At 38.8% G+C, this 26,331-nt stretch overlaps 1 protein-coding gene across 1 annotated transcript in view; it reads right to left on the bottom strand.

Annotated features, from left to right (window-relative positions):
• The window catches only part of ATP11B (ATPase phospholipid transporting 11B (putative)), a 110,008-nt gene that overhangs the window by 75,842 nt on the left and 7,835 nt on the right, over positions 1-26,331 (bottom strand). Inside the window, exons 2-3 of the mRNA XM_084874188.1 lie at positions 4,898-5,014; positions 1,285-1,374 (exon numbers count right to left, since the gene is read on the bottom strand). Coding sequence (XP_084730314.1) covers positions 1,285-1,374; positions 4,898-5,014 — 207 coding nt within the window. The remainder of the gene's footprint in view (positions 1-1,284; positions 1,375-4,897; positions 5,015-26,331) is intronic.

The raw sequence follows: 26,331 nt of genomic DNA, 5'->3' as shown, positions 1-26,331 counted from the left end.
TTGATTAAAAAAAAAAAAATCAGAAGTTTCTTCTCTGCTCATGAAGGAAAACAATTTTTAAAAAATAGTATATGGTTCCTCAAGCTTTAAAATAATAAGTTGGCAAGTGTTTTTTTTCTTTTGAAATTCTAGGTTCTACTGAGAGAAAAGTTCAGAGTTCATACAAAAATTCAATACCACATTGAAAAAGTCTACTAAAGTATTAACAGAAATTTTTTTTTAAATAGTAATAACTAGCCGAAACCGGTTTGGCTCAATGGATAGAGCGTTGGCTTGGGGACTGAGAGGTCCCGGGTTCGATTCCGGTCAAGGGCATGTACCTTGGTTGCAGGCATATCCCCGGTAGGGGGTGTGCAAGAGGTAGCTGATCGATGACTCTCTCTTGATGTTTCTAGCTCTCTCTCTCCCTTCCTCTCTGTACAAAATCAATAAAAATATATTTTAAAAAAATAGTAATAACGATTTTTAAATATTTACTTATACACAAGTTTCATAAGCTATCTCTCGATATTTTGATATTAAGAAAAAAAAGCAATGTGAAATTAAACTATTAAATAGCCTATAACTTATACAGGTTCAAGTTAAGAAAATGGTTTCCTAAACAAAAATCTCTTTTCATGGGGATTTTTAAAAGTGAAAAAAAAATTGTTTTAAATAAAAGTAAAAATGACATTAAAAAAAGAAAAGAAAAATTCACTTTGTACTATACGCAAAAATGTGCCAAAAATGTGTGCTGCATATTAAAATGCAAAATATTTATGTTCTGAACAAGTATTTGAAAGAGGATGTTATTTTCTTGGCTTTGATTATGGTTCTCAGCACCACAGCGTATCAATAGTGAAACAAATAAAATTAATCTTAAAATTTACTGGCTAGCCAAGACCGGTTTGGCTCAATGGATAGAGCGTCAGCTTGGGGACTGAAAGGTCCGGGTTCGATTCCGGTCAAGGGCATGTACCTTGGTTGCGGGCAAATCCCCAGTAGGGGGTGTGCAAGAGGCAGCTGATCGATGTCTATCTCTCATCGATGTTTCTAACTCTCTCTCTCTCTCTCCCTTCCTCTCTGTACAAAATCAAAATATATTTTTTTAAAAATTCACTGGCTAGTTTTTAGAAATTTTGATGTGGTTAAATAATTGTATTCATTAAATATAATGGGGAAGCCTTGCAGAAAAAAAAATATGACTCCAAAATCAAACAATTTAGAATGCTATGTAACTTTTCTCTGACAACATATTTTTAAAAATTTTATTTATAAATTTAACTATTGAGTGATAAAGCTTACCTGAACCAAAAATATAATAAGAAAATAAAAATTTGCCACTCTTCTGAATTGTTCAAATAAATTCTTTGGAACAAAATTCCACACAGTGTACTAAAAAAAAAAGAGAGAGAGAGAAAGAGAAGACAACAATAAGTTAATGTTTAAAAATAATATACACTCTATAGGTAGAATAATAAAAGTAAAATCCGATTTACTAAGCTCTTAGCCAAATTCATATAACTCTTTTTAATGATTGAAATTTGTTGGATTTTTCTTTACAGTTTACAAAAAAATAAAACGCTTCACAATTTGTGTGCCATACTGATCTCTGTATTGTTCCAATTTCAGTATAATTCTTATACTGAAGCGAGCACTTGTGTAATTCTTATTTTATAGATGTCCCCCATTCCCCTACCCCATTTGCTCCTTTCACCCTGTCCCAAGCTATAGAAAGTATCTGATTTTTAGAGTCTACTCTTTTTTCTTTTACTATTTATTGGCAATTTTAATACAATTTTTAAAATGAGGTAAACTGTAACCTAGCAATTTTGCTACTAAATTCTTGATATTTTAGAAGCTGAAGAAGGCAGATCTAAAACAATACTTAAAAAAAATTATTTATGAGCCATGTGCACCGAAACCGGTTTGGCTCAGTGGTAGAGCGTCGGTCTGCGGACTGAAAGGTCCCAGGTTCGATTCCGGTCAAGGGCATGTACACTGCTTGTGGGCACATCCGGCAGGGGGTGTGCAAGAGGCAGCTGGTCGATGTTTCTCTCTCATTGACGTTTCTAGCTCTCTATCTCTCTCTCTTCCTCTCTGTAAAAAATCAATAAAATATATATTAAAAAAAAAAAAGTAAGAGATCTTTAAAAAAAAAAAATAGACTTGGTCAGTGTGGCTCAATGGTGCGAGTGTCAGCCCATGCACCAAAGGGTCTCAGGTTCAATTCCAATCAAGGGCACATACCTGGGTACGGAAGGCAACCCATTGATGTGCCTCTCTCACATCAATATTTCTCTCTTTTTCTTCCCCTACTCCTCCCTTCCCCTTGCTCAAAAAATAAATGGAAAAAATATCCTGTTGAGGATTGACAAAAAAATCAAAATAAAAAATACTTTAAATAAGTGATCACTGGCATACCCACAAAGAAAATCTCATAAAGGATATGAAAATCTTTCACAATGTCAATATTTAAAGTAAAACAGTGGAGCATAATGATTAAGACATATATGGTAGGGGGTTTAAATTGTTCTGGTCTACATCCTAATTCAATGTACTAAATGACCTTGTTAATCTCTATAAAAAGAGGACAATAATAATCATATTGTATTTTGTTATATGTTACTATGAAGATTAAATAACCTAATATATTTATAAAGCAATTAGGAAATAACCTGGCTCATATTAATTGCTATGTATCTGTATATTATTAATCAACTTGTAAGCCTATAATACTATATAATAGGGGCAGGATACAAATCAGTACAAATTTCACTTGTGTCACTCATTACTCACAACACAACTTCATATATAAAACAGGAAAATACTTTACAGCACTGTTACATTATCCTGTGTACATTCTCCAAGTAGAATGTAAGATCCCTAAGGATAGAACATTGTTTTATTTATTGCTCTATCCAGCAATTATACTACTACTTGACACATAGTTGGAGATAAAAACTTGAATAAAACAGATGAATCCTATATAATAAAAAGGTAATATGCAAATTGAACCTAACAGCAGAATGACTAGAATGACCACTTGACCAGTCACTATGAGGAACTCTGACCACCTCGTAGTCTCTTTCCCTGGCTGGCAGGCTCCAATCACCCAATGGCAAACGGGGAACTGGGAGTGGGTGGCAGTGGGGAGCAGGGCCGGCTGTGGGCAGACGAGGAAGATGGCCCTGATCGCAGGCCAGGCCTAGGGACTGTACCCATGCATGAATTTCGTGCGCTAGGCCTCTAGTAAATAAACAAACATTGAAATGTTTGGGACTTTTTCCAGATAATTATCTACCCTGATGTCAAGCAATGAAGCCTTAATTGACAATTCAAGATATTTAAAGAGACCTTTTACTTAATTTTATCTGGTGCAATGTAAGATGGTTCTAATTCCTAAAATTGGGTATCAAGGAAGGGCAGTTGGAGGGGACCCAGGCCTGCAGAGGAGGGTAGTTGGGGGGGGGGGGGGGGTAGAAACAGGCCAATAGGGGAGGGCAGTTGTGGGCCATCAGGCAAGCAGGGAGGGAAGTTAGGGGTGACCGGGCCAGCAGAGGATGATAGTTAGGAGTGACCAGGCTGGCAGGGGAGTGGTTAGGAGGTGATCAGGCTGGCAGGGGAGTGGTTAGGAGGTGATCAGGCTGGCAGGCAGAAGTGGTTAGGGGCAATCATGCAGAGGCAGGTAAGCAGTTGGGAGCCAGCAGTCCTGGATTATGAGAGGGATGTCCGACCACACATTTAGGCCCAATCCCCCAAACAGGCATTTGGACATCCCTCAAGGGGTCCCAGATTAGAAAGGGTGCTGGCTGAGCTGAGAGACACCCCTCCCCCCCATGCATGAATTTCATGCACTGGGCCTCTAGTATGCAAATAATGTGAATAGAGCAAAATAAGCTGATCTTTCCAAAGGATATTGTCCTGAGACATTATCCTTGAGAAAGACCAGATCAGTATTAGAGAGAAAATTACTAGTCACTCTGGAGGAAAGGGAAGGAATAACACAAATGCTTCTTAGGTCCTCTATTAAGCAATATGTATATCTAAGAATGTTACCCTTAGTCTCTTTGATTCACATCCTCTATAAATGCACTGTCCGATAAGGTAACCACTAGATACATGTAACTATTAGCATTTAATTGAAAATAAATTAAGTTCTTCAGTTGCATTAGCCACATTTCAATGCATAAATAGCCCTATGTGTGGCTAATGGCTATCATATTACTGTGGAAAACATTTCCATCATGAAACAAGTTTATTGGACAGTATTACTCTATAATCTTCACTTTCGAAATAAACTAAGAGATTTTAAAAATAAAACAGGAAAGAATATGTAAGAATGAAGCAGTATTTGATACTATAACATGTTTACAGAAGAGGATAAAATTGTAAGAAGTCAAGCTTTTTAAAGTTGCATAGAACTGAGGTCAAACGCCAATCTCATCACTTACTAGTGTGCAACCCTCAGTAAATTATTTCCCATCAAGCCCGATTTCATAATCTGGTACAAAATGAGTGTAACACTTTCTACAGCTATCTCAGAGTTGTTGTAAGGGTTAAATGATATGAAAAGTTCCTAGTACAGTGCCTGGCATTTAGTATAAATATTAGGTTCTTAGTTTAATTGCAACTAAAGATAATTTTTAGTATGTTGGCTACATGCGATTAATAGTTGGCAATTCCTTTTTATTTTACAGTTCACAATTTTGGTTAAGATAAATCTACCAATCATTTCCTTGAATTTTTAAGGTAATAAATGTACACTAGAATACACATATCACTTTACAAAATACACATATCACTTTACAAAATACACATATCACTTTACAAAATACACATATCACTTTACAAAACAAATTTTAATATATAAAATTAAAATTATATATATAATTTTAATAATATTGTTAATTCTTACCTTAGATGAAATGATCCGGTTATCTATAAATTTCTGAGGTGTGTAAAGGCCATTTAGGGGAAACCTGTTGGCTATGTAAATAGTTCTTGTGTCACTTTGATGTGGTGGGTCAAAACCCTATGAAAAAGCAAAGAAAAAGTAATAATGGTCAATAAGATTAGTTGTGACTCTTTACATTTGGTTTTATCTGCTCAGATTACACATATCACTGGCCTTGAATTACATACAGTATAAACTCTATTTCTTTATTAGCAGAGTTAAGCCACATATTTTTTTTTCTTTCACAGGTAAACAGGAACATTTTATTCAGATATAAAATAACCAGGTAACAGCTCTGTTAATGAAAACCAGTCCATACTATCAGAAATGCTACCACAAGAAAAAATATCATAGAAGAGTAGCTAGGACCTAGTTAGCACCTACCACAACATGTGATGAAAAAGATTTATATTTTATTTATTCTACACTCAGATCACCGTGATTTCAAAGAACTTTGTTTACAGAGGATTTAGAATGCATTAAGTCTTGCCAGACTCATTTCATACAATCATCTCCTTGTGCTAATTAAATTATCAAATGACTCCCTGAAATATGGTTATGTTATAATTCTGGCCTCAAATTTAAACGACCATAGCTCAAGGTACATTTAATAATGATCTCTACTGAAAAAGTCTGTACTGATAAAGAATACTAATACTTAATTCCTATAGTGCCGCACTCTTTCCCAGGTAAATCTCTGGATCCCCTTGACAAGCTAAAACCAATCACCAAATGCCAAAACCTTTTTTTTGGTTCTAATAGACGATTTGGAATTTCTTCCCCATGGTGGTCAGGGGTTATTTACTAGTACTTACTAAATTAGAAGGTCAATTAAACTTGATATTCATAAACTAGAATATGAAAATCCAATTTTCAGATATTAACGACTCTAATTTTATAATCTACCGAGTAATGTGGCTGGCATTCAATGCTTAGGATCCCTATAAAATTTCCATTAAGCACAGACACACAAATAGTGGAAATTCCCATATTATCTAGACTGATATTTTATTTAGTACATAAGAATATTAACAGTATAATATATGATTTTCAACTACTGCTATTCCGATTTTTAAAAATTTATTTTGTTTTCTTAGAAACAGCTATTGTAGTACAGGACTATGAATTAAATTTTTATGCTCCATAAAACACACACACACACAAAATTGAAGTTAAATTTTATAGTGATGGCCTCATTTTGTAGATCTGAAGGTGCCATTTGGTGTCCAATTTCAAAATCAGTTTCTTCAAGGATAAAATGGCATGCATATTTAGTTTTTCATTTTTTAACATTATTGTTGACACTATTACAGATGTCCCCATTTTCTCTCCCTCTGCTCACCTCCACCTAGCCCTTCCCTCTGGCCATCACCATGTTGTTATCTGTGTCTGTGTGTTATGTTTATGTATCTTTTGGCTAATCCCTTTACCTTCTTTCATCCAGTCTCCCCTCCCTCCACTCTTCTGACAAGTGTTTTGTTCCATGTATCTATGCCTCCATTTCTATTTTGCACATTAGTTTATTCTGTTCATTAGAATAGAATAAAATTTAAATTTCACATATAAATGAAATCATATGGTATTTTTCTTTCTCTGGCTTATTTCACTTAGCATAATAATCTCCAAGTCCATCCATGCTGTCAAAAAAGATATTTTTTTCATGGCAGAGTAGTATTCCATTATGTAAATGTATTACAGCTTGCTTATCCACTCATCTACTGATGGACACTTATGCTGGTTCCAAATTTTGGCTATTGTAAACGATGCTGCCATGAACATAGGGATATATTCTTTCAAATTAGTGTTTTGAGATTCTTAGGATATTACCACATGTGGGATTATTGGGCCAAAGGCAGTTCCATTTTTAATTGTTTGAGGCAACTCCATACTGCTTTCCACAGTGGTGGCACCAATGTGCAATCCCACCAACAGTGCACAAGGGTTCCTTTTCTCCACATACTCGCCAGCACTTGTTTGTTGATTCATTGATGGAAGCCATTCTCCAATGATGTGATGTTGAGCATTTCTTTATATATCTATTGGTCATCGGTATGTCCTCTTTGGAGAAGTATCTATTTAGGCCCGTTGCCCATTTTTAATTGGATGTTTGTTTGTTTGTTTTTGGTATTGAATGGTAAAAATTCTTAATATATTTTAGAAATTAACTCTTTATCAGATATATCAGCAAATATGTCCACCCTTTCAGTGGCTTGACTTTTCATTCTATTGGTTTTCTTTTCTGTGCAAAAGTTTTATAGTTTGTAGTCCCATTTGTTTGTTTTCTTCTAGGACTTTTATGTTTTCACAACTTACATTTAAATCTTTAATACATTTTGAGTTTATTCTTATGTATGGTGTATGTTGGTAGTCTAGTTTCATTTTTTTGCATATACCTACCCATTGTCCTCAACACCATTTATTAAAAAAACTGTCTTTACCCCATTGTATGCTCTTGCCTCCTTTATCAAATATTAACCATAAAGGCGTGGGTTGATTTTTGGGCTCTCTGTTCTGTTCCATTGATCTATGTGCCTGTTCTTATGCCAGTACAGGTTGTTTTTATTACAATGGCATCAGAATATAGTTTAATACCTCCAACTTTGGTCTTTCTCAAGATTACTGAGGCTATTCAGGATCTTTTTGGGGTCCATATTAATTATTGGAATATTTGTTCTAGACCTGTGAAATATGCCACTGGTTTTTTTAATAGGAATTGAACTGAGTCTATAGATTGCTTTGGACAGTATGAACAATTATGTTAATTCTTCCAATCCATGAACATGGTATATGCTTCCACTTATTTGTATCTTCTTCAATTTCTTTAATTTTCTTTAATTTTCTATAATTTTCCAAGTACAGATCTTTTACCTCCTTGATTAAATTTATTCCTAGGTACATTTAAAAACTGCAATTGGGATTGCTTTCTTAATTTCTCTTTATGTTTATTGCTAAAATGCCACTAATTTTAAAATATTAACTTTGCATCCTGCTACTTTGCAAAATTCATTTATTAGTCTAATAAATGTGAGGCTAATGTACAATATCATGTCATCTGCGAATAATGAGTTTTACTTCCTCCTTTCAAATTTGGATACCTTTTATTTCTTCTTGTCTGATGCTGCGGCTAGGACTTCCAGTACTGTGTTGAATAAGAGTGGTGAAAGCAGACATCCCGCCTTATTCTTCATCTTAAGGGAAACGCTTTTGGTTTTTGCCCACTGATTATGTTAGTTTTTCATATATGGCTTTTGGTATATTGAGGTAAAATCACTCTTTTCCCAGTGTACTGAGATATTTTTTTTTATTATTATAAATGGATGCTGATTTTATGCTTTTTTGCACCTACTCACATAATCATGTGGTTTTTATTTTTCATATTGTTTATCTCATGTATCACATGTACTGATTTGCAAATACTGTACCAACCCTGCATCCCCAGAATAATCCCACCTGATCACGGTATATGGTCTTTAAAATGTGTGCTGGGTCCACACATTTATTAATACTTTGTTGAGGATTTTAGCATGTATGTTCATCAGGGATATTGGCCATTAATTAATTTTCTTTTTTTGTAGTATCTTTTTCTGGTTTTGGAATTAGAATTATGCTGCGCTCGTAAAAAGAGCTTGGAAATCTTCTCTCCTCTTGGATTTTTTAGAATAGTATGAGGATACGTGTTAGTTCTTTTGAATATCTGGTAAAATTCGCCTATGAAGCCATCTAGTCCAGGACTTTTGTAGGCTGATAGTTTTTTTTTATTACTACTTCAATTTCATTAGTTGTAATCAGTCTATTCAGGTTTTCTGATTCTTCCTGATTCAGTTTTAAAAGATTGCATGTTTCTAGGGATTTCGCTCAGGTTGTCCAATTTGTTGGTATATAGTGTTCATAGTATTTTCTTACAATCCTTTATATTTTTCTTTCATTTTTTATTTTATTTGGGTCCTCTCTTTTTTTTTTCTTCTTGATGAGTCTGGTTAAAGGTTTATCCATACTATTTATCTTTTAAACATGTTACAATTGTGTCTTGTAATAACTATGAGGGGGAAAAGGCAGGTCTCAAAATCATTGTTGGAAACCATTGCTCCTCTTAAAGGTACATGACATTATTTATTCAACAAATATTTGAGTTTAAGTTGCATGATAAGTAATGAAGGATTATATGATTTGTTATACTGTATACCTGAGCAAATCCAGGTATGTTTCAACTCAATAAATAAATGAACAAGCAACTAGCTTGAATTCTAATACTGTAATCTCTGGCTTTATTTTTCAAAGGGGGGTTCATAGGAAGTTTGCTTATAAAGTTCATAAAGTTACAACAAATACACAGGTAACTAGAGCATTAAAATGCATGAAGCACATTCACTCACTATCTATTCTGTATCCATATTATCTAATAGAGAAACATGTAAATTGACTGTATCTCCACTATGCCCACAGCCAATCAGAGTATGCAAATCAACCCAACAAAGATGGCAGTTAACTTGCATACATGCCTGGATCCCAGGAACCTCCGGGGCACCCAGGTCACTCCTAGCCAGCCATTGGAAGGGCAGGGCTGGAGGCGCTTCCCAACCTAAAGCCTGGAGCTTGGAAAGCAGCTGAGCCTGTGACCAAAGGAAGACCATCCAGAAGTCAGCGCTGGGTTGCCCAGCTGCAGGTTGGTGATTGCAAAATTTCAAAAGCAACAACAACAAAACAAACAAAACTGAAACCACAATGAAAAAAGCTTCAGAGTAAAAAATTGAATAGGATTATTAAAACAGATGATGGAGCTTTATTTAGGTCATGCTTTAATATAAAAGTGATTTGTGTTGGCTATATGTTCCAACATCCACAGGACCATGAAAGTGGTCTAGCAAAAATACGATGCTTCTAGGAAGGAATAACTTAATGTATTTTACCACATGTACAGACTTAACTGTAAATTACTGTTTTCTGGAAAATAGACTTTAAATAAAATATATCCATGTGAAGGTATTATAAAGACAAGATCATTTTACACAGTTAACAGACCAAAGTAAGGTGATAGAGAATAACTTAAATATGCCCTTAATTCTAACACAATTTAATTTTAACTTTTTGTTTCATGTTAACATAATTTTCATTTTAAGATTTAAAATAGTTGGTCATCTATCAGACCGTTCAGATTTCAAGAACTTTGGTTTAGTGCAGGGATTGATTAGGACAAGCTCTCTAGTTACAGGATATAAAATGTAGAGTGATTTTTTTAATTCCAAAATTCTTGAATCACCTACCAGTGCTTTACTAGAGAAAGCTCATTTACGACAGGCTGCATTACTTCCTGAACTTGATTCCCTGCTCCAACAAATACCTCCAGCAAAAGCTTTGTCATCCTTCAAGTTTCAGCTTCAGAGCTTCCTTCTCAGTGGAGCTTTACCTGACACCCCTTCTCCAGAAATAAAGGACGGCATCTGCTATTGACTACACCCACCACACCTTTTATACATTCCCATTCTAGATTTTATTACACTGAATTTTAATTGCTTGTCTGTATATCCACCTGGCCCTCCAGACTTTAAGATTCTTAAAGGTAACATATGCTAGCTATTTAATAAAATCTATCATTACTAGTGAAAGAGAGGCTAATAGGAAACTTTTTAGTCTGGTATTCCTAGACTTACCCCATATGCATCAAAGCCATTTGTACAGCTTTACAGTTGGTGGGGTTCATTCCACATGTCAAAGAAACCAACTTATTAGGAAAATGCAAATCAAAACCATGATGAAATATGAGGTATCACTGTACACCCATTAAAATGACTATTATTTTAAAAAACAACAACAAACAAGTATTGGCAAGAATGTAGAGCATTTTCCAAACTTTTGGACTTTGCCAAGTGCACGCAATTGATTGGAAATTGTTTTTTGTAAACAATTTAAAGTTGTCGCAAGCTCTTGTTGGGTAATTTGAGGATTTTGCACCAAAAGAGCTTGAAGAGCTTCTTGATCAAAATTGGACACACGGCCTCGACCACTCTTGTCATCTAACGAAAAATTTCCTTCGCGAAATTTCTCAAACCAACGCTGGCATTTTCTGGCGCTAACTGCATCTTGACCAAGAGCACTACAGATGTTTTTTGCAGCCTCACTTGCTTTTCTTCCTAATTGGAACTCGTAAAGCATGCAGTGCCGAATATGCTCTTCATCCGCCATCTTCTTAGCCCTAGTTTTGCAACAAAAACCAAACCAAACACAAACTTTTTCAAGCAAAACTTGTTAATTGCACTTCACACGTTCTGTAGATACCACGTGTTTGAAGGTTATGTCAATACAAGTCAACGCCAAGCAAGATTTTAAACGTATATTTAAAAACGACATTATTACTAGACCCGATATATACAGGAAACCTGTTTTCAAGAATGTCTAAACTTAGAAACTGCTATCAAATAACAGCAGCAGCAGCAATAACAAAAGCCAACCATCTTGTACCTACTAGTACACTTTCCACAATCTAGACATCATACCTTACATCTTGCCATAATTAAAACACTTGTAATGTTTTTCAAAATCCATAAGACTCTTGATTTTATATAGAATAAAACTGTATGTCAGTCCTGTTATCAGATAGGTACAATAAAATACCAAGCATTTATATTTAACAAATCAATCCAAATAATTTGGAATGATTTACTAAAATAATGTTTCTAAATGATCATATACTTTGCTCTATAGGCTTTTCTACTCATCTATCATTTCCTGATTGGTTGCTTTAGTATGATTTCCAATTCTCATTGAGAGAAACTATATGTAATTGTTCTCTATTACAACCAAGAGATTAAATGTTTCAAAGTCAAAATTCCTTTTGGAGAATGAGCCTAAGGCAGGATAAAAGACTTCTAGAGCCCATTTCAGAAAAAAAAAGTAATAATTTTCCTAATCATTGGGAAGGGGGTGTCTACTGGCATTTGGTAGGTGGGTAAATGGGTTGGTGGGGCAGAGATATTAAGAGACAGGGAGCAGGCTTAAGCCACCAGTCGGACATCATTAGTGCTGCTGCAGAGGTGGGACAGGCTCCCGCCACCATGGCTGCGCTCGCCAGCTATGAGCCCAGCTCAGAGCTTCTGGCTGAGCAGTGCTCCCCCTGTGGGAGTGCACTGACCACCAGAGGGCAGCTCCTGTGTTGAGCATCTGCGCCCGTGTGGTCAGTATACATCGTAGCGACCAATCATTCTGCATATTACCCTTTTATTGTATAGGACTTGAGGCCCGGTGCACAAAATTCGTGCACGGGTGGGAGGGTGTCCTTCAGCCCAGCCTGCACCCTCTCCAATCTGGGACCCTTCGAGGGATGTCCCACTGCCCATTTAGATAGTCCTCAAAAACAAGGAATTCTATAAATTTAACCAAAGACATACACACATATGCATACACACTCACAAACACACACACATACAAATATGACCTAGTTTTTCTCGTTTTATAATAGACCACTAAAAACTTTATCTCAATTTACAGGTAACATCATTGGGAAACTAACCCATGGTCTAAGACAGTGATTTTCAACCTTTTTCCATCTCATGGCACACATTTATTAATTACTAAAATTCTATGGCCCACCAAAAAAATACATTTTTTTACTGATCTGATAAGAAATATGCATAACTTTGATTCATTCACTCCGGATGGCTATTGTTTTGTTAGCTATTGTCATTTTTTTAAATTTAAAGTTCTAAGAGAAAAAAGGTCAGTGCCCTGACTAAATAGTCAGGTATTGCCCTAGCCCTGTGGTCAGCAAACCATGGCTCTTTGGCCCTTTGAGTGTGGCTCTTCCACAAAGTACCACAGCCTGGGCGAGTCTATTTTGAAGAAATGGCATTAGAAGAAAATTAAGTTTAAAGAATTTGGCTCTCCAGCCGGGTCTGGTGCGGCCAGTCCCAGAGCAGCGGCTGCCAGGCTGGGAGCGGCCAGGCCTGGAGCAGCCGGGTCTGGTGCGGCCAGGCCCGGAGCAGTGGCTGCCAGGCTGGGAGTGGCCAGGCCTGGAGAAGCGGCTGCCAGGCTGGGAGCGGCCAGGCCCGGAGCAGCCGGGTCTGGTGCAGCCAGGCCCGGAGCAGCGGCGGCCAGGCTGGGAGCGGCCAGGCCCGGAGCAGCCGGGTCTGGTGCGGCCAGGCCTGGAGCAGCGGCTGCCAGGCTGGGAGCGGCCAGGCCCGGAGCATCCGGGTCTGGTGCGGCCAGGCCAGGAGCAGCGGCTGCCAGGCTGGGAGCGGCCAGGCCCGGAGCAGCAGCTGCCAGGCTGGGAGCGTCCAGGCCCGGAGCAGCCGGGTCTGGTGCGGCCAGGCCCAGAGCAGCGACTGCCGGGCTGGGAGCGGCCAGGCCCGGAGCAGCCGGGTCTTGTGCGGCCAGGCCCGGAGCAACAGCTGCCAGGCTGGGAGCGGCCAGGCCCGGAGCAGCCGGGTCTGGTGCGGCCAGGCCAGGAGCAGCGGCTGCCAGGCTGGGAGCGGCCAGGCCCGGAGCAGCCGGGTCTGGTGCGGCCAGGCCAGGAGCAGCGGCTGCCAGGCTGGGAGCGGCCAGGCCCGGAGCAGCCGGGTCTGGTGCGGCCAGGCCAGGAGCAATGGCTGCCAGGCTGGGAGCAGCCAGGCCCGGAGCAGCGGCTGTCAGGCTGGGAGCAGCCAGGCCCGGAGCGGCCGGGACCGGAGCAACCGGTCCCAGAGCAGCCGGGTCGGGTGCGGCCAGGCCTGTAGCAGCAACAGCCAAGTCCAGAGCAACTAGGTCGGGAGCGGCAGTGACCAGACCCGGAGCAGCTGGTTGTGGAACGAACCAGAGCAACAGAGGCCAGGCCCGGAGCAGCCAGGCCCGAAACAGCTCGCTCCTCGCCTGTACCTGCCCACGGCTGCCTCTCAGACATGGCTGGAAACTTTTGCGGGAACTTGAGGGTCTGCTGAATCAAGTGATGAAGGCTTAGATCTGGATGTGTTGAGTTAGTATAGCGCTGGGGTGTTGATCTGTAAGTGCCTTGGGTGGGGCCTGGATGAGGCTGGTTGACCTATTTGGAAATGTCTTTTGTGTGAAGTGTATCATTGGGCATGTGGAGGTATTATTGATATGAGATAATGCTAAGTAACAGATTTACTATCTGAAAAGGGATTTACTATCGGGGAAAGGGAGGGAGGAAGAGACTGAACATAAACTGTGCACCTATGGATGAGGACAATGGGGGATGGGGAGGGGGCGGAGGGTGGGGTGGGAACCTGGTGGAGGGGGGAAGAAATGAGGAACCTTTGTAATAATATGAACAATAAAGATTGATTTGAAAAAAAATAAAAAAAATAATAAAAAAAAAAAGAATTTGGCTCTCAAAAGAAATTTCAAACAATGTACTGTTGATATTTGGCTGTGTTGACTAATGAGTGTGCCGACCACTGCCCTAGCCAGTTTGGCTCAGTGGATAGAGCATCGGCCTATGTACTGAAGAGTCCTGGGTTTGATTCCAGTTTAGGGCACATACTTAGGTTTGCAGGCTCCTCCCCAGCCCCAGGCCCTGGTCAGGTTCATGCAGGAGGCAACCCAATTGATGTGCTTCTCTCACCATCGATATTTTTCTGTCTTTACCTCTCTCTAAAAAATCAATGGAAAAATATTCTTAGGTGAGGGTTTTTTTTAAAAAAAAGTCAGTAATTACACGTTTTATTTATTATTATTAAAATATTTTATTGATTTCAGAGAGGAAAGGAGAGGAAGAGATAGAAACATCAATGATGAGAGAATCATCGATTGGCTGCCTTCTGCACTCCCCAAACTGGGGATCAAGCCCACAACCCAGGCATATGCCCTGAACCAGGAATCAAACTGTGAACTCTGGGTTCAAAGGTCAGCGCTCAAACACTGAGCCATGCCAGCTGGGCCAAATATTGCATGTTTTAAAATTTCTTGCAGCATGTCAGTTGAAAATCACTGGTCTAGAAGACTATAGAGCTTCTTAAAAGTATCTCTGATTATTTAAGAATTTTGACTTTCACTAAGTTTCTTTTTTTTTCTTTTTTTAATTCTGCAAGTATATGCTAGGATAGTTTATCAACATTGACAGTAAGCACTGCATCAATTCCCTTTAATGGTAGATAGAACTGGATACACAAAATCTGTGTGTCTCCTGCATATCTAAGTTTAGAGGCAAATTCCTTCACATTTAAATTTCAACAGAAAAACACAAAGTTGCCCCCCACTGCCCTCCCCTGCCAGCCTGGTTGCCCCCAACTGCTCTCACCTGCCGGCCTGATCTTGCCCCCAACAGCCCTCCCCTGCCAGCCTGATCGCCCCAACTGCCCTCTTCTGCCAGTCTGATCTCGCCCAGAACTGCCCTCCTTTGCTGACCAATTTGGTTCTGATTGGTTTCTATGTCAGTCAGTGTCAAAAGCTCTGCCTCCTAGGCAGCCATTGGCTCCTTGCAATTCACCCAGATTTGGTTCTGATTGGTCGGTTTCTATGCCAGTCAGTATCAAAAGCTCCGCCTCCTGAGCAGTGGCTCCTTGCAATTCACCCAGATTTGGTTCTGATTGGTCAGTTTCTATGCCAGTCAGCATTTCTGGGCCTATCTCCAGGCCTGATCAGCAGCCTCCCCAAGCTGCTGGTTAGTGGCTGAACTGCTGACCTCTGGAAAAAAGAGAGAGAGGCTTGACTGCTGGTGAGGGAGAGAGAAGCAGGATCTGATCACTCTGCTTCTCTCTCCAGGCCTAGCCAGCAGTCGCTGCCACTGCTGATCAGCCCTGCCTCTCTCTCTCTCCAAGAGGTCAGCAATTCAGCTCGCTCGCCTGCTGCGCGTACAGCCTAGTGAATGGTTGAGCCTCCTAGTCGTTGCAGATGTGACAGTCCCAGGGTTTTAAATATTAGGATAATGAACTCACAGAAAGAGAAACTAAAAAAATTAATAAATAGAGGGCGGAGCTTGAAGATGGCGACCGAACAGTCGGACTTGTTCTGACTCTGGTCCCAGAACAGATAAAAGTAACATCTGAGTCGCTCAGGGAGGGTTGATTGGCAGCTGAGGGGCAGCAGAGGTTTCAAGGAAGCTAGGCAACGATCCGCTGGACAGGATTTCCAGCCGGTGGCCAACACAGCCACAGCGGCGGCCGCGGCGGCTGCGGCGGTGGCAGAAGTAGCGGCGGCGGCGGCGCTGTGAGAAAGGAGTGGCTTCTCTGAGGCCTGGAAAGCCCACTGCGGAGAGGTCCATCCAGTAGCTGAGACGCCCGAGTTGGCGCTGGCGTGTGGATTCAAAGGAGTTCTTCGGTCACCCACGGAAAGGTCAGAATTTGCGGGGAAAGCCTGAGAGATCGCGGTCCCGCGGTGCCGGCAGCCACAGTAGCCGGGGAGTTCCGGCCCTGCCTCCATGCAGCGCCCGCAAAGCTGAGCCCTAAGAAGGCTGCAGCGACATCTAGTGCTGGGTTTGGCATAAGCTTCCCCAGAAGCGGGAATTTTTTTTTTTTTTTATTTTTTTTATTTTTTTTTTTTTTAAAAAAAAGCCAGGGGACACGGGACAGAGTGTTAAGAATCGCGGCTGTCCCGCCAAGGGCGGAACATCTGGACACCTCGGCGCCTGATCCCCTTCACCCCCTAGCTTCGGAATACTAGGGAAGATCAGCCTAGTTGGGCATATCCGGGGAATTTGCAGGGAGAAAGTGCCTCCCTGGAAACAAGGGATCGGAGCCAGAAGAGATAGTCTGGGAGCCAGCTGGCACCCTGCCAGCTAGAGCCATAGAGAAAGAAGGCCGGAGCAACCAAAAAGACTGGGAGGTCAAACCGGAAACACTGACACCTAAGAGCTGAATTACAAACTGCCCTTCTTTTTTTTTTTTTTTTTTCCTTTCTTTTCTTTTGTCTTTTAATTAATCAAAAATAAATGGACACAAATATCTAAGATATAGTCTACTAAAAATTAAGGATTACCTTACAAAACTGAGGTGCAGTGGAAAGCTGGGAACTGCAAGACTGTCTGGTCCGAGAATCAGAAGTGCCAAATACATTAACTGAGAAAGTGAGTGACCAGTACTGGTCATTTTTATGCTAATTTTGCTATACTTTATTTTATTTTCATTTTTTACATCTCTTATTTAATTTTCATTTTTCATATCTTTTACTTAACAATTTTTTTTCTTTTTTCCTTACTTGATTTTACCTTTTCAATTACTACATTTTTCAATCTCTATCACTATTACTACTGCTATTTTGCAATTTTTTTAAAAAAAAAATTTTATTTATTTTTTTTTTTCTTTCTTTCTTTTCTTTTTTTTCTCTCTCTCTAGTACCATTTTATTTTTTCTTTATTTTACATTGGGAGTAACCTTCATTCTATTTTAATCTCTACTATAGCATCATTCAACCCTATCTCAACTCAACCTTTACACTATCACTCTCTTACTAAACTTTACCCTTTAGTCTACAGTTTATCCTATCCCTTTCCGGCTTTAGTTTTTCCTCTATTCTCTCTCTATACCCCCTGCTAAAGCTCTCACTATACTTATAGACCTAAGTTCCAACCCCTGATCCAAGTGTATAAATACCAATCTCTGCACTATATTAACTAGTTAAAAAAAAAAAAAAAAAAAAATCCATTCTCCCCTCTATCCTTTTCGCATTGTATGTGTGAAGGTTGATTATTGTGAATTTTTATGCCTTTTAGTGAAATTGTTATGCTTTTTCCTGAATTGTTATTGTTGCTTTGTATTTTTTTTTAAATCCTCTGTTTTTGTTTGTTTATTTTACTTCTGTATATCATAGCCTTACTTAATAATAGTGGATATTGTAGTTTGTATTAATCTCCAAGTATTGTTACTGGCATTGGCTGGGTCCAGAGGTTTTTCTATGGCAATTTTCTCCATATATATACAGTTTGTTTCCCATTTCTCTTTTAGTTTGCTTCTTCTCTCTCTCTCTCTCTCTCTCTCTCTCCCTCTTCTTTTTTTCCCTGTTTTCCAACTTCATTTTGTCATTACTTTTTTCTTCTTCTTCTTTTTCTATCTCTTTATCCCTCTTTTTTTTTAATTTACTTAATTTTTTTTAATTTTAATTTTATTTTTTTTTAATTTTTCTTTATTTTATTTTTACCTTTATTCCTTCTCTCCTATCCCCTAAGTTGCCTTTCTCTAGTGGTCACCTTTATTAGAGGTTATTAATATTGTAAATACATTCCTGTTAAGTGCCGCTTGTGTTGTACCTGGTAGTGTTGTATTTTGTACCTCAAAATCAACGCAGGAGAAGGAATACCACATAACCAGACATCCTGAAAAGAGAGGCCATGGGGAGACAAAAACATAGTCCGCACTTGAAAGAAAAGCAGGCATCACCAGAAAAGGAAGTAAACGAGCCAGAGGTAGCAGCCTGCCAGAGCAAGAATTCAGAGTAATGATCATAGCATGGCTAAAAAGAATGGAAGAGAAATTTGACAAAAGCCAAGAAGAAATGAGAAAGAACCATGAGGAAATGAAGGAGAGCCATGAGGAACTGAAGAAGAACCAAGAAGAAATGAAAAGTGACATCGCTACCATGAAGAACTCAATAGAAAGCATCAAGAGTAGACTAGATGAAGCAGAGGACCGCATCAGTGAGCTAGAAGATAAGATGGAAAAAAATACCCAAGTAGAGCAACTTCTAGAAAAAAAGATTAAAAAGCAGGAGGAGAGCCTACGGGAGCTTTGGGACAAAACAAAACAAAATAATATTCGAATAATAGGGGTTCCAGAAGGAAAGGAAACTGAGGTAGACATGGAAAAAGTATTTCAAGAAATAATGACAGAAAACTTTCCTGAAATAGAAAAGAAAAAACCCACACAAATCCAAGATGCCCGCAGAGTCCCAAGCAAAATGAATCCCAGAAGACAGACTCCAAGGCACATTATAATTAAATTGGCAAACAACAACGACAAAGTAAGAATCTTAAAAGCAGCCAGAGAGAGACAGAAAGTTACATACAAAGGAACCCCCATCAGACTAGCAACTGATTTCTCAACAGAAACTTATCAGGCCAGAAGGGAATGGGATGAAATATACAAAGTCATGCAAAGGAAGGGTCTGAATCCAAGAATACTGTACCCAGCAAGGCTATCAATCAAAATTGAAGGGGAAATCAGGAGCTTCACAGACAAAAAAAGACTGAAGGAATTTATCTCCACCAAACCAGCAATGCAAGAAATGCTAAAGGGTCTACTGTAAAAATAAAGAAATAAGAAGTGAAGAAGGAACACGGGTATAGAATAAAAATGGCGTCAAATGAGTACCTATCAATAATAACCTTAAATGTAAATGGATTAAATGCTCCAATCAAAAGACATAGGGTAACAGATTGGATAAGAAAACAAGACCCATACATCTGTTGTCTACAAGAAACCCACCTCACAAAAAGAGATGCACACAGACTGAGGGTGAAGGGATGGAAAAAAGTTTTCCAGGCAAATGGAAATGAAAAAAAAGCTGGGGTAGCAATACTTATATCTGACAAATTAGATCTCAGAGTGAAGGACATAACAAGAGATAATGAAGGCCACTTCATAATACTAAAGGGAACAATCCAACAAGAAGAAATAACCCTGGTAAATATATATGCACCCAATACAGGAGCAACCAAATACATTAAAAAACTGCTAGAGGACATTAAGGGAGAGATTAATAGCAATACAATCATAGTAGGAGATTTTAATACCCCACTGTCACCCTTCGACAAATCATCTAAACAAAAAATCAGCAAAGAAATATCAATCCTAAATGACTCACTAGACCAGATGGAATTAATTGACATCTTCAGGACACTCCACCCCAAAGTCACAGAATATACATTCTTCTCAAGTGCACATGGGACATTCTCAAAGATAGACCACATTTTGGGACATAGGCAAAGTCTCTTCAAATTCAAGAAGATAGAAATCATATCAAGTATCTTCTCAGACCATAATGGCATAAAACTGGAAATTAACTACAATAAAAATAATCCAAAGAAATCAAACACATGGAGACTAAACAGCTTGCTATTAAACAAGGAGTGGGTTACCAGAGAAATCAAGGAAGAAATTAAAAACATCCTGGCAACAAATGACAATGAAAGCACAACAATCCAAAATCTTTGGGACACAGCAAAAGCAGTTTTGAGAGGGAAGTTCATATCCTTACAAGCCTATTGCAAAAAACTAGAAAAAATAGTAACAGATGATCTAACTCTACAACTCAAAGAGTTAGAAAAGGAGCAACAAGAAAAACCCAGTGTAAGCAGAAGGAAGGAAATAACAAAAATCAGAGCAGAGATAAACGACATAGAGACCAAAAAAACAATACATAAGATCAACAAAACCAAGAGCTGGTTCTTTGAAAGAATAAACAAGATAGATGGACCTCTAGCCAGGCTAACCAAGAAACAAAGAGAGAGGACCCAAATAAACAAAATCAGAAATGAAAGAGGTGAAATAACAACAGACCCCACCGAAATACAACGGATTGTTACAAAATACTACGAACAACTCTATTCCAACAAACTGAACAACCTGGAGGAAATGGACATATTCCTAGAAAAATACAAACTTCCAAAACTCAATCAGGAAGAATCTAAAAATCTCAATAGACCAGTGACTTGGGAAGAAATTGAAACAGTCATCAAAAAGCTTCCAGCAAACAAAAGCCCAGGGCCAGATGGCTTCACAGGAGAGTTTTACCAAACATTCAAGGAAGAACTAAAACCTATCCTCCTCAGACTATTCCAAAAAATTCAAGAGGAAGGAACACTTCCAAACTCCTTCTATGAAGCCAGCATCACCCTAATACCAAAACCCGATAAAGACAACTCAATGAAAGAGAATTACAGGCCAATATCCCTCATGAACATAGATGCCAAAATCCTCAACAAAATTCTAGCAAATCGGCTCCAGCAGAGCATCACAAAGATCATACACCATGACCAAGTAGGATTTATACCAGGAATGCAAGGTTGGTACAATATCCGCAAATCAATAAACGTGATACATCACATAAACAAGTTGAAAGATAAAAATCATATAGTCATATCAATTGATGCAGAAAAAGCATTTGATAAAATCCAACACCCTTTCCTGATAAAAACTCTTAACAAGGTGGGAGTACAAGGATCATACCTCAACGTAATAAAAGCTATATATGATAAACCCACAGCAAACATCATACTCAATGGGCAAAAACTAAAACCATTCCCTCTAAGAACAGGAACAAGACAGGGATGCCCACTATCGCCACTCCTCTTTGACATAGTACTGGAAGTACTAGCCATTGCAATTAGACAAGAGGAGGAAATAAAAGGCATCCAAATTGGAAAAGAAGAAGTAAAGTTATCCTTATTTGCAGACGACATGATATTGTATATAAAAAACCCAAAAGACTCCATTAAAAAACTAATTGGCTTAATAAATGAATTTGGCAATGTAGCAGGATACAAAATTAACACCAAGAAATCTATGGCATTTCTATACACCAACAGTGAGTTTATAGAAACAGAGACTAAAAAATCAATTCCATTTACGATCGCACCAAAAAAATTAAGATACCTAGGAATAGACTTAACTAAGGAAGTAAAGGACCTATTTGCGGAAAACTACACGACACTGAAAAAAGAAATAGAGGAAGATGTAAACAGATGGAAGAACATACCATGTTCATGGATTGGTAGAATCAACATCATCAAAATGTCCATACTTCCTAAAGCAATCTATAAGTTCAATGCACTCCCCATTAAAATACCAACGGCATATTTCACTGACCTAGAAAGAACTCTCCAAAAGTTCATTTGGAACAATAAAAGACCCCGAATAGCCACAGCAATCCTGAGAAAGAAGAGTAAAGTAGGAGGTATCTCAATACCAGACTTCAAACTGTATTACAAAGCCACTGTTCTCAAAACAGCCTGGTACTGGCACAAAAACAGACATATAGATCAATGGAATCGAATCGAGAACCCAGATATCAACCCAAATCACTATGCTCAATTAATATTTGACAAAGGAGGCACAAATATACAATGGAGTCAAGACAGTCTCTTCAATAAATGGTGTTGGGAAAATTGGACAGATACATGCAAAAGAATGAAACTAGATCACCAACTTACACCATACACAAAAATAAACTCAAAATGGATACAGGACTTAAACATCAGACGGGAAACCATAAAAATACTTGAAGCATCCACAGGCAACAAAATCTCAGACGTATGCCAAAAAAACTTCTTCACTGATACTACCCCTAGTGCAATGGAAGCTAAAGAGAAAATAAACAAATGGGACTACATCAAAATAAAAAGCTTTTTTACAGCAAAAGAAACCATCAACAAAACAACAAGAAATCCCACGGTGTGGGAGAACATATTTGCAAATGTTACCACTGATAAAGGTTTAATCTCCAACATCTACAAACAGCTTATACAACTAAATAAAAGGAAGATGAATGATCCAATTAAAAAATGGGCAATGGACCTAAATAGAATATTTTCAAAAGAAGACAGAAGGAAGGCCAAAAAGCACATGAAAACATGCTCAAAGTCACTAATTATCCGAGAGATGCAAATCAAAACAACAATGCGGTACCATCTCACACCTGTCAGAATGGCCAACATCAACAAATCAACAAACGACAAGTGTTGGCGAGGTTGCGGAGAAAAAGGAACCCTCGCGCACTGCTGGTGGGAATGTAGACTGGTGCAACCACTGTGGAGAACAGTGTGGAGTTTCCTCAAAAAACTGAAAATGGAACTCCCATTTGATCCAGTAATCCCACTTCTAGGAATATATCCCAAGAAACTTGAAACACCAATCAGAAAGGATATATGCACCCCTATGTTCATAGCAGCACAATCTACAATAGCCAGAATTTGGAAACAGCCTAAGTGTCCGTCAGCAGATGATTGGATCCAAAAACTATGGTACATCTACACAATGGAATACTATGCTGCCATAAAAAAGAAGGATTTCTCATCATTTGCAGCATCCTGGATGGAATTGGAGAACATCATGCTGAGTGAAATAAGCCAATCAATGAAAGAGAAACACCACATGACCTCACTCATTTGTGGATAATAAAGAACATTATAAACTGGTGAACCATAAGATAGATATAGAGACAGTATATCAACAAGTAGACTGTCAAGTTACAGTGGGGACGGGAGGAAGATCTGGGGGAGATAATAGATCAACCGAAGGACTTGTATACATGCATATAAGTGCAACCAATGGACACAAAACTCTGGGGAGGGAGGGGATGTGTGGGAGGGAGGGAGGGGGTAAAAAAAAAATCAATAAAATATATTAAAAAAAATAATAATAAAATAAAAAAAAAATAAAAATAAAAAAATTAATAAATAAATCCCATTTACTGTTACAACAACAAAAAAAATTAAGATATCTAAGAATGAAATTAACTAAGGGGGTAAAAGACCTGTATTCAGAAAACTACAGGACATTTGAAAAAAGAGATAGAGGAAGACAAATAAATGAAAGAATATACTGTGTTCAGGGGTTGGTTGAGTCAACATTATTAAAATGTTCATATTACCCAAAGCAATTTATAGATTCAATACACTCCCATTAAAATACCAACGGCATATTTCACAGACCTAGAACAAATGCTCCAAAAACTTATCTGGAAAAAAATTTAAAAATACCCCGAATAGCAATAGCAATCCTGAGAAAGAAGAATAAAGTTGGAGAGATCACAATACCAGATATCAACTATATTGCAAAGCCCCAGTTCTCAAAACTGTGTGGTACTGGCACAAGAAAAGACATATAGACAAATGGAACAGAACAGAGAACCCAGAAATAAAGCCAAGCCATTATGCTCAATTAATATTTGACAAAGGAGGCAAGAGCATAGAATGGAATCAAGATAGTCTCTTCAATAAATGGTGTTGGGAAAATTGGACAGATATATGCAAAAAAATAAAACTAGACCACCAACTTACACCATACACAAAAATAAACTCAAAATGGGTATAGGACTTAAACATAAGATGGGAAACCATAAAAATCTTAGAAGAATCCATAGGCAGCAAAATATCAGATATATATTATAGCAATATCTTTACCAATACAGCTTCCAGACCAATGGAAACTAAGGAGAAAATAAACAAATGGGACTATATCAAAACAAAAAGCTTCTGCACAGCAAAAGAAACCATCAACAAAACAAGAAAGCCTACTGCATGGGAGAACATATTTGCCAATGTCATCACCGATAAAAGGTTTAATCTCCAAAATTTGTAGGGAACTCATACAACTTAACAAAAGGAAAATAAGCAATCCAATCAAAAAATGGGCAAAGGACCTAAATAGATAAGAAGAGGATGTGCAGAGGCCAAGAGATAAATTAAAACATGCTCAAAGTCACTAATCATCCGAGAGATGCAAATCAAAACAACAATGAGGTACCATCTTACACCTGGCAGAGTGGCTATCATCAACAAAACAACAAATAAATCCTGGCGGAGAAAAAGGAACCCTCGTGCACTGCTAGTGGGGATGCAGACTAGTGCAACCACTATGGAGAACAGTATGGAGCTTCCTTAAAAACTTAAAAATGGAACTCTCATTTGACCCAGTGATCCCACTTCTAGGAATATATCCCAAGAAACCATGAACACCAAACAGAAAGGATATATGCATCCCTATCCCTATATTCAATTTACAATAGCTAAGATTTGGAAACAGCCCAAGTGCCCATCAGCAGAAGAGTGGATAAAAACCTGTGGTACATCTACACCAGTGTTTCTCAAACTTTTGACATATGTGTACCCTTTCTATAATTTTCGTAACGCTGAGTACCCCTCATACTCATGAGAACGTAGAATTAGGCGCAGCTAAGCACGGTGCAGTGCATATCCCCACCAAACTCCGGTGCAACACGTACCCTCACCAAACTCTTCCGTACCCCTGGGGGTACACGTACCACACTTTGGGAAACACTGATCTACACAATGGAATACTATGCTGCTATCAAAAAAGGAACTTTTTGCAACAGCATGGATGGATCTGGAGAACATTATGCTAAGTGAAATAATCTAGTCAAAGAAAGATAAATATCACATGATCTCACTCATATGTGGGATATAATGATCAACATAAACTGATGAACAAAAATAGATCTAGAGACAAGGTAGCATTGAACAAACTGTCCAACCTCAGAGAGAAGGCAGGGGGGGGAGGCGCTAAGAGATCAACCAAAGGACTTGTATGCATGCATTATTAGGCATAACCAATGGACACAGACAAAGGGGTAGTGGGGGTTTGCCCTTGGGGGTGGGAGTGGCCAGAGGGGTGTCAATGGGGGAAAAGAAGATATATGTAATACTTTAAACAATAAAAACGATAAAACTGTGGTACATCAACGCAATGGAATACTAACCTGCTATAAAAAAGGAGAAACTTTTACCCATTTGCAACAGCTGAACAGACCTGGAGAGCTTTATGCTAAGTAAAATAAACCAGTTGGAGAAAGATAAATATCATATGTTTTCATTCATTTGTGGACTACAATGAACAACATAAACTGATGAACAAAAATAGATCCAGAGACAGAGAAACACTGAACAAACTGTCAAACTTCAGAAGGAAGGTGGAGGAGGGGGATAACAGATCAACCAAAGGATTTGTATACATGCATATAAGCATAACCAATGGACATGGACATTAGGGCGGAGGGGTAAGAATGGTTGGGGAGAGGGAGGAGTGGATGGGAGAAAAAGAAGGCATCCTATATAATAAAAGCCTAATATGCTAAGTCCCATCATCTGTTCAATCAATAAAAGCTTAATATGCTAATGATATGCTAAAGCCACTAAACCGTTCGCTCTGACGTGCATTGACCATCAAGGGGCAGATGCTCCGACCAGCAGGTTAGCTTGCTGCTGGAGTCCAGCTGATTGGGACTAAATGAGATGGGCTGAACACGCCCTAGAGACCTCCCGCAACTCCTCCCCTATTGGCCAACCTCCCGCATCCCTCTCCAGCCCCGATGGAGTCCCTTGACCTGGTCTGCACCCTCTCGTAATCTGGGACCCCCCCAGGGATGTTAGAAAACCATTTCAGCCCGATCCCGCAGGCCAGGCCCAGGGACCCCACTAGGTGCACAATTTCATGCACTGGGCTTCTAGTAATACTTTAAACAATTATATATATATACATTATTGGTGCCCCAATAGATCAACAGATCATGAAAACAGAATAGAGAACCTAGAAGGAATACAAGACATGTGAAAGAGAATGCTTGCTTATGACAGAGAAGGCAAACAACATAGATTAGTGGTGAAAAGATGGCTCATTCAATAAACTGCACTGAGATAAGTAACTTTTCATATGGAAGAAAATAAGTTACTTTATTCCTATACAAAAATCAATTCCATCTATATTGAGCATCTAAATGTTGACAAACTAAATTTTAAGGCA

This window comes from Pipistrellus hanaki, assembly GCF_964339955.1.
Source record: "Pipistrellus hanaki genome assembly, chromosome: 2".
NCBI classification, from domain to species: domain Eukaryota; kingdom Metazoa; phylum Chordata; class Mammalia; order Chiroptera; family Vespertilionidae; genus Pipistrellus; species Pipistrellus hanaki.
The sequence above is the reverse complement of the archived record's forward strand: the minus strand, read 5'-3'. Positions and strand labels throughout refer to the sequence as shown.